The sequence below is a fragment of the Doryrhamphus excisus genome, chromosome 1 (assembly GCF_030265055.1).
Source record: "Doryrhamphus excisus isolate RoL2022-K1 chromosome 1, RoL_Dexc_1.0, whole genome shotgun sequence".
In the NCBI taxonomy this organism is placed as follows: Eukaryota; Metazoa; Chordata; class Actinopteri; order Syngnathiformes; family Syngnathidae; genus Doryrhamphus; species Doryrhamphus excisus.
Genome location: NC_080466.1, coordinates 30,526,592 through 30,546,202, shown reverse-complemented (window position 1 = coordinate 30,546,202; position 19,611 = coordinate 30,526,592). Strand labels below are relative to the sequence as shown.

Sequence of the window (19,611 nt, the reverse complement as noted above, 5' to 3'; positions counted from 1 at the left end):
TGTATAGTAATAAATTAAAAAAAGACAATCTATTTAATAATAATAATACAAATGATTATATTAGTTTAGGCGGTCAAGTGGTTAGCGCGCAGACCTAGGGTTCTAGAAGACCAGGGTTCAATTCCACCTTCTGTCATCTCTGTGTGTAGTTTGCGTGGGTTTTCTCCGGGTACTCCGGTTTCCTCCCACATTCCAAAAACATGCTACCTTAATTGGCCACTCCAAATTGTCCATAGGTATGAATGTGAGTGTGAATGGTTGTTTGTCTATACGTGCCCTGTGATTGGCTGGCCACCAGTCCAGGGTGTACCCCACCTCTCGCACCTCTGTGACCCTCGTGAGGATAAGTTGTCGAAAATGAACAAATTAATTAATTAATTAATTTATCACAGCAAGTCTTCCAGAAAAGCCACAGACCATCACACTACCACCACCATATTTTGCTGTATTGCATATTTTGATGTAATGGGTCTTGGGGATCATCAAGAGTGTGGAGTTTGCATGCGTGGGTTTTCTCCGGGTACTCCGGTTTTCTCCCACATTCCAAAAACATGCTAGGTTAATTAGCCACTCCAAGTTGTCCATAGGTATGAATGTGAGTGTGAATGGTTGTTTGTCTATATGTGCCCTGTGATTGGCTGGCCACCCGTCCAGGGTGTACCCCGCCTCTCGCCCGAAGACAGCTGGGATAGGCTCCAGCACCCCCCGCAACGATGACGTTAGACCACATTTTTCATGCAGGCCACTGAAGGTGTTTGCTCATTCTTGCTAGCTAAGGATAAAAGCTAAAACAAGCACAAGGTTTTCTTTGTTACACTTAATCGCTTGAACTCGGTTAAATACAAACACATAGTCTCACAAATACAGATAAAAGGACTAACGTGACAACTGACAGTTAAGGTGGAAACATCCGACGTGTGTATCATAGCTTGCTTTGCAACAAAGGAAATCACAGAATGTTCCAGACACCTTGATGCACTTGCAAACAAAGGAAAGCAGAAGCGGTTGAAGCAAGGGCAGTGGCGAAGGCTGATTGGTCTGCGACTCCAGTCTTGGATCCACAATCTTGGATGTATAAAAAGGCCGGGCAGGGAAAGGAAGGGTGTTTTTTTTTTTTGCAGATGCGCTGTCATAAAGCCTGCTTACTTGAAGGCATACAGGGACTGCAAATAAGCCGGGATGTCTGTATTAGCTACAATCTGGTTCTCATTCTAGGATTTGGTTCTTTAAGATGCGCATATCCTCTATTCGAAACCCACTTAGAATCCTCAGGAGGAGATCCGAGTTCAATTCCACCCTGGGCCACCTCTGTGTGGAGTTTGCATGTCCGGTTTCCTCTCACATGCTAGGTTAATTAGCCACTCCAAATTGTCCATAGGTATGAATGTGAGTGTGAATGGTTGTTTGTCTATATGTGCCCTGTGATTGGCTGGCCACCAGTCTAAGGTGTACCCCGCCTCTCGCCCGTAGACAGCTGGGATAGGCTCCAGCACCAACGTGACCCTTGTGAGGACAAGCAGTAGAAAATGAATGAATATTAGTTTAAATATGATTATTATTACTAATAATACAATGAAAATGCTAAACTAATAGCCATTACCTTTATTATTATGATATGCTTGAAATGTTTTTGCATTTTTTCTCACCCAAGAAATAAGTCCTGATCCAAATCTTAAGACCAGACCAACTTGCTAGCATACACATTTGGACCTTAATGAGATTTTAAGTAGAGCTGCAATATGCAAAAGACAGATTATCAAAAAAAAAAAGTCAACATTCTCAATTAGATTTGTGGCTTGAAAAAAGTGGGAGCGGCGTTATTGACTGTCAGTGCGCGCGCACACACACACTGACTCAGAGACGCTAGCGACAATTTGCAGTCATAACAGACCAGATTACTCATCTTTCAGAAAAAAATAAATCAGAACTGGCACATGAATTCATTCAATATTTAATGTTCCCTTATTAGTAAAAATAATAGTGGGGCGTCATTGTTAGTACGTATGAGCTCATAGCAGCACACAGTGGTTTTACATTCAAGGTCTTTCCTACAGTGAATAAATGTATATGTATATATATCTTCAATATAAATATACAGTATAAAAAACACTCACTGGTCATGACAATTGATACACCTGTACAATTGATCTGATTTGATTTTAGGTGATAAATATGCTTATATGTATTGAACTTTGTGGTGGTGTACAACTTCATGAAGTGATCAGTATATGTTTTGTTTTTTTTTTACAGTAAACACAGCATTAACACAGTATATCTGACAGGATGCGATACTGACCCAGGTATATTTGCAGTGTTGTGATGATTTTGCTGAATCAATAATCTGATTCAGCTTCAAATATGGCATTCATACATTTGTCCAGTGTATCACAAATGATTGATCATACTTAAAAAATATTATACAATTTGTGGATGAAATGGGTTGTTTGTGTATGTGCAGGTTGTGTGTGAGTGTGTTTTTTTGTCATTGTCATTGTCGACAACTCGACCCCAATTCCTCAGCCTCGACTTCATTTAGTGTTATTTTACTGTGATAATGCCTCATTTTTTTTAAAGTACCATAACTATTAGGCCTTGGTTTGTTGTCATGGTTTAAGATTAGGGTTTGCTTTACAACAGGAATCAGGGTTAGGGACTTGTATGTGCCCTGTGATTGGCTGGTGACCAGTCTAGGGTGTACCCCGCCTCTTGCCCGGAGAGAGCTGGGATAGGCTCCAGCACCCCCGCGACCCTCGTGAGGATAAGCGGTAGAAAATGAATGAATGAACTATTAGGCCTTGGTTTGTTGTCATGGTTTAAGATTAGGGTTTGTCTTATAACAGGAATCAGGTTTAGGGATTTATATGTGCCCTGTGATTGGCTGGCGACCAGTCCAGGGTGTACCCCACCTCTTGCCCGAAGACAGCTGGGATAGGCTCCACGACTCTTGTGAGGATTAGCAGTAGAAAGAAAATGAATGAATGAACTATTAGGCCTTGGTTTGTTGTCATGGTTTAAGATTAGGGTTTGCTTTATAACAGGAGTCAGGTTTAGAGACTTATATGTGCCCTGTGATTGGCTGGCGACCAGTCTAAGGTGTACCCCGCCTCTTGCCCAAAGACAGCTGGGATAGGCTCCAGCACCCCCACGACCCTTGTGAGGATTAGCGGCAAAAAACGTCCTAGGTTAATTAGCCACTCCAAATTGTCCATAGGTATGAATGTGAGTGTGAATGGTTGTTTGTCTATATGTGCCCTGTGATTGGCTGGCCACCAGTCCAGGGTGTACCCCGCCTCTTGCCCGGAGACAGCTGCGATAGGCTCCAGCACCCCCGCGTTTTGAAATGAATGAATGAATGAACTATTAGGCCTTGGTTTGTTGTCATGGTTTAAGATTAGGGTTTGCTTTATAACAGGAATCGGTCCCTAAACCTGATTCCTTTTATTCCTAGTCTACATGTGCCCTGTGATTGGCTGGGGACCAGTCCAGGGTGTACCCCGCCTTACGCCCGAAGACAGCTGGGATAGGCTCCAGCACCACCGACCCTTGTGAGGATAAGCAGTAGAAAATGAATGAATTCATGAAGGACTATGGTTTTGCCTTATAACAGGGTTGGAGTTAGCCTTACACTACGATCATTATAAAGCAATTGTTATCAAAAATGAGTATTTTAATTCTCATGGTCGCTCATTTTAGTTCCAGCAGAGCCAAGAAGACTCCTCCTCTTCCACCGGGCCTTGTGGTTAAAATCTTTGCGAGTCACTTTTCAACTGTTTATCAAACGACAGCCTCTTGTAAGTCTCCGTGGTCACCTGCTGCAGGTAGAAAATATCCATATCGGGCCTTTTGATGGAGGAAAGGTCGAGACTCCCGCAGCGTTTAGCCATGTTCCTGACCAGGAAGTAGAGCATCACCAGGCACAGCAACACAAACACGCTGATGCCCAAAACGCTGCCTGTTTTTATGTATGACGGCACGGCGGCGGCGGGATACGACTTAGCCGGCGTAGGCTGCGGCTGGGTCGCGTCCCACGCGTAGTCCTCCTCGGGGTGTACACACATGTACCCATCGAATAACGTGTACCCCTCATTGCACGAACACTCGAACCCCCCAAAGAGGTTCGTGCACGTGTGCTCGCATTGCATTTGAATCTCGCACTCGTTGATGTCTGTGCAATACGGGGTGTTGTTGTGGAGGTCTTGAATGTAACCTTCAGGGCAGAAACACTGATGCATGTCCTGCGAGTCCACATCCGTGTTGGTGACACAGTTCGCCGGACAGTCCGCTTTGTCGCAGTGCATCTCGCACCGAGTGGGGTCACGCGCAGACACCCTAAAACCCTTATGACACCCACACACGTAAACCCCGTCGGATTTGTCACACATCATGTGCTCGCACTTCTCGCAGATCCTCACATCCACGCACACCCCGTCTTCGTCCACGAATCCGTCTTTACACACGCACTCGAACGCACCGCGGGTGTTGACGCACTCCTCCCCTTCCTCCGTGCACTCGTCTCGCAGAGCGCACTCATCCACATCCACGCAGCTGCTCCCGTCCCGGGACGGCTCGAACCCGGCCTGGCAAGTCACCGTGCGGTTGTCCAACTCCTGCGGCGGCTCCGTGCAGGTGATGCGGTTGGCGTGGAGATGCTGTCCGAACGGACACGTGCAACCGGATGTTCTGTTGCAGGAGTGCTCGCACCCGCCTTCCATGACCTCGCAGATCCACGGAGCTTGGAGCCAATTTCGGTCGAAGCACAGAAACTTCTCATCCGGGTGGACGGCACCGGCTTTTCCCACCACTGCAACGGTTCCTTGCGGAAATGTGTGATTTAACGCAATCCCCATCGGCGCCGTGTAGCGCACATCGGCGCCCCTTCCCGTGGAGACCGCGCCGCAAGGCTCCACGATGGAATACTGGCAAACATATCCGTCCAGTTTCTGACCGCATGGCGTGTTTTGGAAAGTCATTCCTCCCATCCCCGCTGTGAACGACGTGCACTGGTCCGGCGAACCCACCCAAAAACTCCCACTGATGCCATTCATTAAATACTCCTGATTCTTCACATCCACGGACGAAGACAGTTCCCCACTCGCGTTTCGGCAGCTTTCCCGCGCCCCTTGGAAGTCTCTGGTGTCCAGAAGCAGCGCAAAACACTGATTAGCGACGCAGCGTCCGCGCTGAGTGTGCACACTTTCCAGGAACCCGCAGAAGGAAAGTGCGCAAATGAAAAAGGCAATCATGACGGCGAGTATGATGAGGAGGATGGAAGGCTGGGATCGACGATATGAAGCTGCAGCAGAGACTGGAAGCCCCTCATAGCGTCCATTTATAAAAACTAGGAGCTCGTGTTGGATCAGCACAGGAAGGAAGTTCCGTTCTGGTGGGTCCGCTTGCTCAACACTCCCCTCCTCCCCCCTCAGCTATGTTCTGAAGCTTATCACACTCAGGCTCATTAACACACACACACACACACATGCCAATAGAAATAGACACTAGAGCCAGGGTGTCCAAAGTGTGACCCTTGGGCCATTTGGAGGCCGCAGCTCCACAAAATAAAAAAAACAGCTAAAAAAAAATCAGTACTTTAAGGAGTAAAAGTTGAAATGCTGATAGTAAAATATCAGTATACCTGCTTTCCCATTTTTACACTATGTAAAAAAAAGGAGGTGTCCAATATGCGGCCCATGGAGCCAGTTGTCAGTTTAGAGACCTTTTTGGACCCTTGGCAATTAAACAAGAAAACTAAAATCCACATAAAAAATGAAAAAAAACATTAATTTTACAAGAATAAACACAAAATATTAGGAGAATAAAATCATAATATTAAAAGAAGAAAATTGCATTAAATATAAATATTACGGACTAAAATATGTATGTAATTTTTTTGCGGATGAAAAAAAATGCAGATGAAGTCAAAATATTATGAAAATAAAAATATACTATTACAATAAAGAAATTATGAGAAGAAAGTTTAAATATTTGTAAAAAAAAATGTCATGGGTTGCTTTTATTTTGTTAATTTCCTGTTTTACTGCTGTTTTTTTCAGGTAACTTGGTTTGGTGACCTGTGGTGGGTGGAGCCACAAGGCAGGTGGAGGCAGTCAACTCTATTGATAAATGGTGCAGCCACGGTAGGAGTATTAACCCCCCCAACCCCCCCCCCCCCCCCACCACTGCTTTTCCAGGTCATTCTTATTTTTCAGTCTTGTTTTTTTGACCTTTCTTACAAGTATTGTGTTTTTACTACTTCCTTTTGCTTTCAGCGTCTTCCTGGCCAGCCTCCTTCTTCACGTCCAGCTAGTTGTTCGCATCTATCCGTTTTTATGTATGCTGTTGGAGGAACAAAAGGTGAGTAAAACGATGAAATGTCACAAGCCGGACCGAGGGTCAAGGACAAAAAAAGGTTGTTGAACAGGGGTCTGAATACTTGATGAATTTAGCAACACTGGATTGAGTAAGTAAATCAAACAATGCACAACAATAAGCCAATTCAAGAAACAATACAAGCAGTTGATGTTTGCTAAATACAAGGATGAGGAGTCTTGAACCAGTCATGATGTGCTATATATATAATCACTATATTGACACTTACTATGGTACCCATTATGGCATTGGATGCTCATATCACCTCCTACTTCGGTACGTGACAAAAAAAAAGAAAATTCAAGAAAATTCCTTTTAGATTGTTTCGGTACATTTAAAAGAAGAAGTGTGGTCTTCCATCCCTGAGGTAACTAGGGTTTAAGTACATGACCGTATGGGAAATGCTAAAACTGCAAACACAACATGTACTTTAGTGTGCCAGTAACCTTTTTTGCATCCGTTCATGTTGATAATTAGTTCCAGACATGACCGTGATCATTTAAAAAAATATATTATTAGAGCTCTCTATACATGAAATAACATCCCTATAATCACTTTTAAAATTATATTAGAAAATGTAATAGATATAATAGGAAAAAATAAGTCATAAATAAGACTTGCGTGTTGCCGTAAAACTCTTCCGGTGCTGTGGGTCACCGCCTGGGTTCAGAGTTGAGTTTTAGCTTGCCATGAGTTATCGCCCGCAAAAGTAGCTTATGTTAGAGATTGTTGCGCCTCTTGGGAGCTCATTCGAACCCGCAACAAAAGACTGTTGTTCTGGGCGCTCAGGTCTGGTGCTTGTGTGTCTCACTGGCACCTAGTGACCAGTGAAGAATACTACATACTGTATGACAAGGTCTTTGAATGAGTCTTCTGCATGCATTATATTTGTATTTTGCTTCATTTAGTTATTTTGGTGCTTGATTTTGACAAAAAAAGACATGCTTTATGCTTAAATTTTAGTAGTCTAGTCACCTGTAACACAGCAGGATTTATTTATCTTTTTTTAAGAGCTTCAGAAATTCAAATGGTATTTCTATTTTTGTATTCTGACATAGCTCTCTGTCCAATTCCTGATAATTCTAGCATGAATAGCACATTTACAGTAACAACAAAAGACTGTTGTTCTGGCGATCAGGTCTGGTGCTTGTGTGTTTCACTGGCACCTAGTGACCAGTGAAGAATACTACATACTGTATCACAAGGTCTTTGAATGCATCTTCTGCATGCCTTATATTTGTATTTTGCTTCATTTAGTCATTTTGGTGCTTGATTTTGACAAGAAAAATACATGTTTTTGCTTAAATTTTAGTAGTCTAGTCACCCCTAACACAGCAGGATTTATTTATCTTTTTTTAAGAGCTTCAGAAATTCAAAGGATATTTCCATTTTTGTATTCTCACGTAGCTCTTTGTCCAATTCCTGATAATTATAGCATGAATAACACATTTACAGTAACCACTTATTTCCGTAGTAATATTAATAACCAGGGAAACAGGGAGTCATTTTTTTTTCATTGTTGGGGTGTTTTGTGTCTTTGCGGTGAAGGTTGGACAAGGAAGCCTTCTTCAAGTGACTGGACCTGGAAGAGGAAGTAAGAAAAATACAATGGACTCACTTCCTACATTCCGAAGGTTATAGAAAGACAATATGATGAGAACAAAATAATGTAGTATACATGTTCTGGATGGCCGCCATTCTCCATACTAATTCTCCAAATGTGATTGGATAAGATGGATACCTGAAACATATTTGGAACATGACTGTGATTCTGAACAAGTACCCGCCCTAAGAGACTCAATGCTATTTTAATGCCGCCCCGTCGTAAAAAGTGGGTGTGGTGGGATGCAATAGGGTGGAGGGGATGTGACCCCGCCGTGCAGGGAAGAGAATTCTTTGTTCACACATCGCAAACAAAATAACCACTTCAATGTTTGTATTCGAGTCATGGCTGCTGAATGGAGCGTTGCCGAGCAGCCCCAGTGGCTCTGTTTTGAATCTAAACTGGAAACCAGCCTGGCGACACAAACGCAGACCCGGTTGGTCTCGGTAAATATTTTGACCGATATCTATCGTGAATGCCCACGCTGAGCTTAGCCAGTTCCAGGCGTAACCAAAGTTGGTATCGCCCACGCCAAACGTTATCTTGTGTTACGACAGCAGTTCGGCTCGTCACTGTGTTGTGTTCGCCGTTTCCATAGCAAAAAATTTCCATGGTTTCCATGGTTAAATTGTGTTGAGTTTTGAGACGTAGGATACTTAAATACTTAAACTATATCAGGAAAGCAGGAAGTGAACAAATGTAACAGTTACTGATTGTAAAAGTACCAAATGGAGGGGTAGGATTTAATAAGCTTTGCTTCTTCCTACTCCTTTTGGACATGTGGAACTGGGAACTGATTATGGGATGCATTCAATTGTAATCTGATGCATGTTCAAATGAAATAAAACTATTACCATTACACAGAACTCAATGACGAGCTGGTCCATTTAAGCTAAATTCGAGCCCTCTAGACATGAAGTAACACCCCTATAGTGAACTTTATACTCATATTACCCAATATAGTAGACATAATAAGAGAAAATAAGATGTTTTTACGCTGCATGGCGGACAAGTGATTAGCACGAGAGCCTCACAGCTAGGAAACCCGAGTTCAATTCCACCCTCGGGCATCTCTGTGTGGAGTTTCCATGTTCTCCCCGTGCATGCGTGGGTTTTCTCCGGGTACTCCGGTTTCCTCCCACATTCCAAAAACATGCTAGGTTAATTAGCCACTCCAAATTGTCCATAGGTATGAATGTGTGAATGCTTGTTTGTCTATATGTGCCCTGTGATTGGCTGGCCACCAGTCCAGGGTGTACCCCGCCTCTCGCCCGAAGACAGCTGGGATAGGTCCCAGCACCCCTGCAACCCTCGTGAGGATAAGCGGTAGGAAATGAATGAATGAATTTTAGAGCCCTCTTGACATGAAGTAACACCCCTATAGTGAACTTTATACTCATATTACCCAATATAGTAGACATAATTAGAGAAAATAAGATGTTTTTATGCTGCATGTGGACGAGTGACTAGCACGAGGGCCTCACAGCGTGGAGACCCGAGTTCAATTCCAACCGGAGTACCCGGAGAAAACCCACGCATGCACGGGGAGAACATGCAAACTCCACACAGAGATAGCCGAGGGTGGAATTGAACCCTGGTCTCCTAGCTGTGAAGTCTACGAGCTAACCACTCGACCGCCGTGCAACCCGACAATCGGTTATATGCCAAGTAAATACTTCACTCATCACTAAATTTCATCATACATTAAACAGTATAAGTGACAGTATAAAACACTGTGTGTTGTTGTTTTAATCATGAGAAAGTTCAAAATTTGAACCAGTAACGTGCTAACAGGGAAAAAAAAGCAATGATTCAACGTGAAGTTTGTTCCACACCCACACTGAGTTTTGCCAGTTCCAGGCGTTCCCAAATTCGCACACCAAACCTTGTGCCTGTAATGTGTTTTTACAGTGATTCATATATTCCACTTTAGGTTATGTGTTCTCTGCTTATATAACATATATGGCACCATAACACTTTCATCAGAAAATGATGAATTGCTATACATCTTGGAGCACATGGTGCTTCAAGAAAAACATGAAGTTCTGTTGGAAATTGAACCACACTTGGCAGCGTGTTATTCTGTGGAATTCTTGTTGTGTGTCAGCACTGGTGAATCTAGGACAGCAGAGACAGAAAAATTAGTATTTTTTTCCACTTGGAAAAAAACATGGATGGAGCCAAACCAACATAATAGGTGACGGATGTCAACAGAGCCACAATTGGCTAAAAGCTAACAAGCAAAACACAAACGCAAGTATCTAGTCAAAAACGGGTGCAGTACATCAACATGAACATCTCCTGCTAGCTTGACGTTGATGTTCTCCTGTGATTTCAGATCAACATTTGCAATAAAACACATTCAAATTAAACATATATAGCTACTCGTCAAATTATGATGGTTGAATTACAACTCAAACTATTACAAGAAAAAGTTTACAAGAAGAAGTTGATATATTTGTAAAGAAAAAAAAATTATTCTAATAAAATAATGCTTTATGTTATTCAGTGAGACACACAAGCACCAGCCTCCATCGCCGGGACAACAGGCTTTTACTGCCAGTTGGAGTTATGTAACAACCGACGCAATAATACATAATATGAGCTACTTTTGTGGGCGTAACCCACGCCAAGCTAAAACCCAACTCTGAATCCCCGACGTCACTTCCTGTCTGCCCCTCACCCGAGCGCTGGAACACATTCTCAGCAACATACACAAGCATCAATCTTATTTTTAAGTATTTTATCTTATTATGTCTATCATATTGGGTAATACGAGTGTAAAGGTGACTATAGGGGTGTTAGGTCAAGTTGAGAGGGCTCTAATAAGCATAACATATGCTACTGTTGTGGCCATAACCCACGGCAAACTTCCACTCTGAATCGCTGATGTCACTTCCTCTCCAACACCAGCACACATTTATAGCAACACAAGTCTTGTTTATGTCTTATTTTCTCTTATGTCTACTATATTGGGTACTATGGGTATTATTACATCTCTAGAGGGCTCAAATAATGTTAAAAAGATTTATGCTCTATGAAAATATTCCATTCATAAATCAGGATTAAGGAAATGAGACATAAGACCAGGCCCAAATGTGACTTATAGACAGAGTAAGGCCCAGAGTGGACCCGCCTCTTGCCTAAAGTCAACCTGGGATAGGCTCTGGCGACCCTAGTGAGGACAAGCGATATATATATATATATATATATATATATATATATATATATATATATATATATATATATATATATATATATATATATATATATATATATATATATATATATATATTAAATGAATGTGCTTATGTCTTTGACAAAGACGTACATGTTAGCCCGGCGACCACTACCAGACTTTGTCCAACAATAACATGACCGTGCGTGTGTGTGTCTCTACTGGCGTGAAAGCAGTGTTTTCTTAACCTTCAACCCATCACTTCCACCGTCGGCACGCTGGCAACTCCCAAAGCGCGAAGATACTGCCGTAGATTTCAAAGTGTGAGAGCGATGGCACAGGAAAACAGAGAATGCTTTTTCCATGTCGAGTGTGAGGATCAAAGGATGCGCACACCCGCTCACTCATAGTTGCACATACATACAACTCTACATATGCTTTACAGATGGGATGATTCATGAATAAAACATCTGCATATTTATGGTAATGGTAATGGTTTTATTTCATTTGAACATGCATCAGATTACAATTGAATGCATCACATAATCAGTTCCCAGTTCCACATGTCCAAAAGGAGTAGGAAGAAGCAAAACTTATTAAATCCTACCCCTCCATCTGGTACTTTTACAATCAGTAACTGTTACATTTGTTCACTTCCTGCTTTCCTAATATAATTTTTTTTATGAATTTTAATTTTTTTGGTTTTATTTTATTTTTTATTTTTTGTCACGTACCGAAGTAGAAGGTGATATGAGCATCCAATGCCATAATGAGTACCATAGTAAGTGTCAATATAGTGATATATATAGCACATCATGACTGGTTCAAGACTCTTCATCCTTGTATTTAGCAAACATCAACTGCTTGTATTGTTTCTTGAATTGGCTCATCGTTGTGCATTGTTTGATTTCCTTACTCAATCCATTCCATAGTTTGATTCCACATACTGAAATGCTATGGCTAGCATAACGTAGTTCTAGGATAGACGTGTTTCAAATGTACTTCTTCCCTGAGATCATATTTCTCCTCTCTTGTAGAGAAGTATTGGATGACATTTTTAGCTAATTGCTTATTTTTAGCCTTATGCATTATTTTAGCTGTTTGAAAATGAACTATATCAGCAAGTTGAAGTGTTTGTGATTTTAGAAATAAGTGTGGATAAGGATGTTTACATCATCAAGGACAAAGTTTTTAAATGTTCTGCTTGTTTAACCTAAAACCTTGTGATATCACTCAGGAGCCGTGAGGGGGCACTTCCTGCCATTGAGGCCCCACATCTAACGTCCCCGCCCCTGCACCTCAGAGCAGGGCGTGATGTACACTGAATATTTGTCTGAGGGACTGATGATGGAAGATAATCTATGGGTTTCTACAAAGTTGCTGATTTTTAGTTTTTCTTATGTTTATGTATTTTTACCGAAATTAGGCATTCAAAGACACTCGTTACTAGGTGTCTGTAGTCTTACTGAGACACACAAGGCCGGATCACCAGAACTATTTGGTGGTAGGATGCATGTTCTCCCCGTGCATGCGTGGGTTTTTGCCGGGTACTCCGGTTTCCTCCCACATTCCAAAAACATGCGACTCCAAATTGTCCATAGGTATGAATGTGAGTGTGAATGGTTGTTTGTCTATATGTGCCCTGTGATTGGCTGGCCACCAGTCCAGGGTGTACCCCGCCTCTCGCTCGAAGACAGCACCCCCGCGACCATCGTGAGGATAAGCGGTAGAAAATGAATGAATTTTAGCCTCTAGACATTAAGTAACACCCCTATAGTAAACTTTATACTCATATTACCCAATTTAGTAGACATAATAAGAGAAAATAAGATGTTTTCATGCTGCATGATGGACGAGTGACTAGTGCGAGGGCCTCACAGCTAGGAGACCCGAGTTCGATTCCACCCTCGGCCATGTGGAGTTTGCATGTTCTCCCCGTACATGCGTGGGTTTTCTCCGGGTACTCCGGTTTCCTCCCACATTCCAAAAACATGCTAGGTTAATTGGCCACTCCAAATTGTCCATAGGTATGAATGTGAGTGTGAATGGTTGTTTGTCTATATGTGCCTTGTGATTGGCTGGCCACCAGTATATACATATATAGAATACCAGCAATAAATATATATATATATATATATATATATATATATATATATATATATATATATATATATATATATATACACACACACACACACATATATATATATATATATATATATATATATAGAATACTGCAGTGGGAACTTAGTCTTAGAAGCTTAGAACATTCAGTATTTGGACTTATATGTAAAGAGGAGTAACCAAAAAACCCTGATGACCAACTTCAAAAAACATCTGACCTCTGTGCTTGCCAAGAACCACGTACTAAGCCTTGTTTTGTTTTGGAGATCAAAAACTTTGGTACTTTTCCACCATTATAATTCTGGACTGTTCTTGTCTTGATAAGGTAAACTTCCAAAGTCGGCAGGGGATCAAATAATTCATTCCTCCAGTGTCAATCCCTGCCAGAACTAAGACAGCTTTGTGGATTGTAGTTTTGGGTAAATCCCGTAACATCTATCGGATGAAAGATGAGATATCCATCAGTGCATCTCAAGGGAATCGTTCAAGTGTGAAAGCGGGCCAAGAGTTCTTCCCTCGTGTGAGGTTGAAGAATATCAGAATATCAGGGAATATTATTGTTCTTTTTGGTACATCTTTCATGTTGCATAATTCATGTTACTAAGTCAATATCCGTTGGATTAACCGACGCACTTGACCTTAGCGGTAGATAGCACAAGCTTGTGACATTGGCCAGAGACATAAGCAAAATGGGTTCATCAGTTTAACATAGTTTTCCGACTATTAGAGCCATGTAGGCATAAAATAGCACCCCTATATTCACCTTTACACGCCTATTATTTTTAGCGGTAGATAGCATAAGCTTGTGACATCGGCCAGAGACATAAGGAAAACATGTTAATCAGTTTCACATAGTTTTACGACTATTAGAGGCATGTAGGCATAAAATAGCACCCCTATATTCACCTTTACACGCCTATTATTATTTTGAGTTGCTAATGCGCAGGCTGCAGGCTTTGGGATCACTGCAGGGACACAAGGGACAGCATATCATGCTAGCGAGCTGACTCGAAAAGCTTTCAAATGGAGTGGGGGGAAAAAGACGTACATTTAAGAAGCCAAATAATTTAATAAATTCAAAAAAGAAGCCAAATAATTACCACTTCCACACAGAATAGGAGGAGAACTTGTGATGTGATGTAATGTCATGGCTCATCAATGTTTTGTGTTACTACTGACTCCTCGTGGCCAGACCCCATAACTTGCATTTCCATATTTTTTTTGCTAATTTTAGGCCATATTCGACCACAAAACTGTGACAATTTATAAATTATACATAAATCATTTTTGAAAAAAACGCGATACTATTCAAGCTGTGATGTTAAAAATTCAAATAATTTCCAACCCTAATCTACAGTAATCAGTACAGTAATCACAATTAATTGGTTCAAGACCAAACCATGATAAATTAATTTCTGCAAAGAAGTATTCTTTATTTATAATCTCATATTTTTATTAAGTGAAGAAAACCTGTTTACAACCTTCTGAAAATAATGTTTAGCATTATTAGAGAAGTCTAGACATAAAATAACACCCCCATAGTCACCTTTACACTCATATTACCCAATATAGTAGACATAATAAGACATTTCAGACCAAAATATGCTCGTTCTTTACTGTGTGTTACTGTAAACACTGTATGTTCCAGTACTAAGGTACAGGAAGTGATGTCAAAAGTTGAGTTTTTGCTTGGTGTAGCCTTGTCATATGGATTATTGTACCTGTTGTGAGATCATTCAAACCTGCAATAATGTAATAATAATAATATTCTCAATACTAATATTACCACTAATATGTATGACTGTTTCAGTAATATCACTATGACTTTGTCTTCTCCATTATGGTCTTTTATAACCATCATAGACATTTGCTGATGGAGTACTGTTTGTTTCTGTTGTTCCGTTATTGTCAGTGTAATTGTGGTTGTTGCTGTTCTCCCTCGCCTGTTTCCTTTATTTCTTTTTTTCTATCCCCTCCTGCTCTGTTTTTGAAATATCATGATACAGTAAAGCCACGACGAGGGACCAATAGCTTGTTAATGGTCGGCTGTCATGTGATTTTCTATCACTGCTAGAAGCACACAAGCCGTTCTCTTCATGCCACAACTAATTTCAGGAATTTTTGTGGATTGAGGTTCCTTTGTCTCCCCTTAAGCCAACACATTTACCGTTTGTATGTCTTGGCATGAGAAAGATGGGGCAAATGGATTCTTCTATTTTCCTCTCCTCTGGTTTGTGTCCCTCTAGCCTCCTCTGACAGGAAATAGCAGCTAAATGTTTTATTATATTGTCTGTTTTTATTCGCTGCTTGGTAAACATTGGAGAGAACCGTGCAGACACAAGGAACACAAAGTGGATTTATTGGCACGTCACTGTGGGCTCCACTTCCTGCCATTGTGTTGCATATCAGTCAGCAGGTAATGAACACAGTTGGAAAGATTATAAGCCAAATTAGAAAACTGATAGATAAAAAAACACAATAAAACTAATCTAGTACACACATAAAACTGTCACTCCTAGTAGTGTAGGTTGATTGATGTGGACGATCTCCATTGTACTCTAAAGTCTCCTAGTAAAGATAGTTCATAATGCCACCTACAGAGAACATATTAAGTCCTTATTTCTAAAATCACAAATACTTCAACTTGCTATTATAGTTCATCTTCAAACAGCTAAAATAATGCATAAGGCTAAAAAATAACCAATTAGCTAAAAATGTCATCCAATACTTCTCTAGAAGAGAGAAGAAATATGATCTCAGGGAAGAAGTACATTTGAAACACTTCTATGCTAGGACTACGTTATGCTAGCCACAGCATTTCAGTATGTGGAATCAAACTATGGAATGGATTGAGTAAGGAAATCAAACAATGCAAAACTATGAGCCGATTCAAGAAACAATACAAGCAGTTGATGTTTGCTAAATACAAGGATGAAGAGTCTTGAACCAGTCATGATGTGCTATACGTATATATCACTATATTGACACTTAATTTTAATTTTAATTAATAAAGTTTAAAAAACATTTTTTTTCCTAATTTAGTGTTTCATTTGTTCAAAGCAAAACGTTGGAAACTAGTTTTTCAGTTATTCTCATTGAATATAGCATATAGTATCATAGATAGGGTTGGGCATCAGGTCTCTCGAACATTGTTTTTATTCCGATTCCTAGTTCCGAAGCTCACTTCGCCGACTGGAAGAAATAGCCGCAAACACCAACAAAGAAGAAGCACCGAAAAAAAAATGTTCAGTGCAACATTTGCAACACATGATATCATGCGAAAGGACGGTGCACGATCAACATGAATAATGTTCCCACAAAAATAAAAAAATAAAAAAAAACTTAAACTATATTAGGAAAGCAGGAAGTGAACAAATGCAACAGTTACTGATTGTAAAAGTACCAGATGGAGGAGTAGGATTTAACAAGCTTTGCTTCTTCCTACTCCTTTTTGGACATGTGGAACTGGGAACTGATGATGTGATGCATTCAATTGTAATCTGATGCACGTTCAAATGAAATAACACCATTACCATTAAATTGAAGGAACGTTACAAAAATGTAATGATTGGGCCCACATCCGTCCAGCCCACATCTAATTTGGACTAAATCTGTTCTGTGTATGTCAACGCTACTGTATATTTTGTTTGTTTGTATATTCTGTTTCCTTTTATTTCTCCTTTTCTATCCCCTCCTGCTCTGTTTTTGACGACGAGGGACCAATAGCACAGAACAGAAAATCAATAGTTAATGGTCGGCTGTCATGTTGTAATGTAATGATTGGGCCCACATCCACTATTTGGTCTAAATCTGTTCTGTGCATATCAACGCTACTGTATACTTTGTTTTGGCTTTGTTTGGCATGTTTCTACATCCCCACGATTTGAAGTACTACCGAGAAACTCATCATAGCTACTTATTTATATGTACTGTTCAGACTGAACCCAACTGAACATGACATAGACAAGCAAATTCAAGAGTCCATTGCACGTTGTGTGTGATAAATGTGTCCATGTTGGCAAGAAAGTACTCCCCGCTTCTCATGCCAATCGGGATATGTGTCATGACGGTATAAGATGGAAAAGGATATCCTCAGATCCAAATCAGACCTTGAGTGTGTGTGTGTAGATACAAATCAGATGGGATGGGCTGTGTCATTGCAGCTGGATGTCAACCCAAACAACAAACAGTAAATTAGATACGAGGCACTTGGATAAAAAAATGTAAATAAAGCACTTTTGCTTTGGATGAGAAGTCCCAGTGCTTATACAGTAGCGGCCAGCTAGTCAGTAGCTACATTAATCAGTGCCTCGGGTTACAACGAGTCCCTTAAGGCCCACATTCTTCTCTGTCTGCTCACTCATGGCTACCTTCGGTCAACTGGATAGATTTGACTTTCTGTTGGTCTTTGCAGTTTACTTCAAAATGTTCTGGAGGTTTTGGTGGAACAACCATTTGGGGTAATCAAATCTAGTGGAATTTCAAATCAAAAATATTTTGGAGTACTCTAATTTGTTAGAAATTCAAAAACAAAACAAAAACACAGGTAGAGTACAATTAATTTTTTACCAGAATTAAAAACAAAAATAGTAGTTTTTCTGGAGGTTTTCGATGGAATTCCAATTCCAATTTTGGTGAAATTTAACATTTACATGGCGACAAACAATTCTAGAGGAATTCTGAAAAAAAAAATACTGGTGCAATCCAGTTTGGTGAAATTCCATTCTAATTCAGTGGAAATCCAAATCAAAAGCCAATTGGAGTAATGACATTTGTTGGAATTTCAAAATAAAAAAAAAACATAAGTACAATGCAATCAGTTTTTCCAGAATTTTAATAAATTAACAAATTTTTTTTACATTTGGTAATCAAATTTGGGGCGAGTGGTTAGCACACAGACCTCACAGCTAGGAGACCCGAGTTCAATCCCACCCTCGGCCATCTCTGTGTGGAGTTTGCATGTTCTCTCCAGGGTTTTCTCCGGATATTCCGGTTTCCTCCCACATTCCAAAAACATGCTAGGTTAATTGGCCACTCCAAATTTTCCATAGGTATGAATGTGAGTGTGAATGGTTGTTTGTCTATATGTGCCCTGTGATTGGCTGGCCACCAGTCCAGGGTGTACCCCGCCTCTCGCCCCAAGACAGCTGGGATAGGCTCCAGCACCCCCCACGACCCTCGTGAGGATAAGCAGTAGAAAATGAATGAATGAATTTTAGAGCCTCTAGACATGAAGTATAACACCCCTATAGTGAACTTTATACTCATATTACCCAATATAGTAGACATAATAAGAGAAAATAAGATGTTTTTACGCTGCATGGCGAACGAGTGATTAGCGCGAGGGCCTCACAGCAAGGAAACCCGAGTTCGATTCCACCCTTGGACATCTCTCTCTGGAGTTTGCATGTTCTCCCTGTGCATGCGTGTGTTTCCTCCGGGTACTCCGGTTTTCTCCCACATTCCAAAAACATGCTAGGTTAATTAGCAATCAAATTTGGTTGAAGTGAAATCAATGTTGTTGGAATTCCAAATGGGAAAACTATTGGGTCAATCAAATTGGGTGGAATTGCATCCATTTTCTGAATTACTTCATTAGGGTCATGGGTGAGCTGGAGCCTATCCCAGCTGACTTTGGGCCAGAGGCTAAGTACAAGGGCTTGGTGAAATTCCAAATTAAGAAAAACATTGTGGTAATCAAATTTGGTGGAATTCCAAATTGTACAAAAACGTTAAATATTTTTCATTTGCAGTTCAGCCAAATCCAGAAACATCACAGTACTTCAATATTTGTCTCTAAAATTTGTTGACAAATTCCTTTTTGTTGTGTTAACTGTAGCATAAAAAGAGCTTCCCTTGTGTCCCGTTACAAAACCCAGGAATAGTATTGTTTCCCTTTTGGCTTTCCAGAAATCCCACCTGTAAACCGACTGCCAAAGACTGACAGACGGATCCGTGGACAGGAACGCTGCTTTGCTGTTCTTTCTCCTTCAGTGGTAAATAAGATAAAATAAGATGTCCCTCGAGGAAGGAATCTTGGCTGGCTGACAAGAGTTTTCTGAACTTGCATTGACCCGACCAACAAACACCCTTCAGAAAGTCGTATGCACACACACACACACACACATTAATTTTTTTCAACTCAAACTCCACCGTGTTATTGTTTCAAGTTTCCGGGTTTTAGTTTTTCCACAACCACCAATGGTGGAAACACAATAAATTTTGCACACACACACCAGATCCTTCACTTAACATGGAACAAAGACCATATTCGGTAACACACAATTTATTCATCACATTGTTAATCACATAGGCAACAAAAGTCATTCATTCATTCATT

General features: G+C 40.7%; 2 protein-coding genes across 8 annotated transcripts in view; one reads left to right on the top strand and one right to left on the bottom strand.

Annotated features, from left to right (window-relative positions):
* disp1 (dispatched homolog 1 (Drosophila)) overlaps positions 1-19,611 on the top strand; it is a 76,443-nt gene extending 56,832 nt beyond the window's left edge. For 4 of the 7 annotated variants that reach the window (XM_058090518.1, XM_058090524.1, XM_058090474.1 and 1 more), the window contains exons 13-15: positions 6,051-6,134; positions 6,267-6,351; positions 7,915-8,656. The gene's annotated coding sequence lies outside the window, so the exon portion shown is untranslated. Of the gene's footprint in view, positions 1-6,050; positions 6,135-6,266; positions 6,352-7,914; positions 8,657-12,384; positions 12,947-19,181 lie in introns of those variants that run through there. The other 3 variants (XM_058090501.1, XM_058090492.1, XM_058090508.1) reach the window with 3 other exon arrangements.
* On the bottom strand, positions 1,949-5,422 carry LOC131140292 (thrombomodulin-like). The gene has a single exon (XM_058090569.1). The coding sequence runs from the start codon at positions 5,241-5,243 to the stop codon at positions 3,741-3,743; it is 1,503 nt and encodes a 500-aa protein (XP_057946552.1). The 5' UTR covers positions 5,244-5,422; the 3' UTR covers positions 1,949-3,740.

What these genes read in the sequence shown, in the direction of transcription:
- LOC131140292 (XM_058090569.1), bottom strand. Translation starts at nt 5,243, where the DNA reads ATGATTGCCTTTTTCATTTGCGCACTTTCCTTCTGCGGGTTCCTGGAA.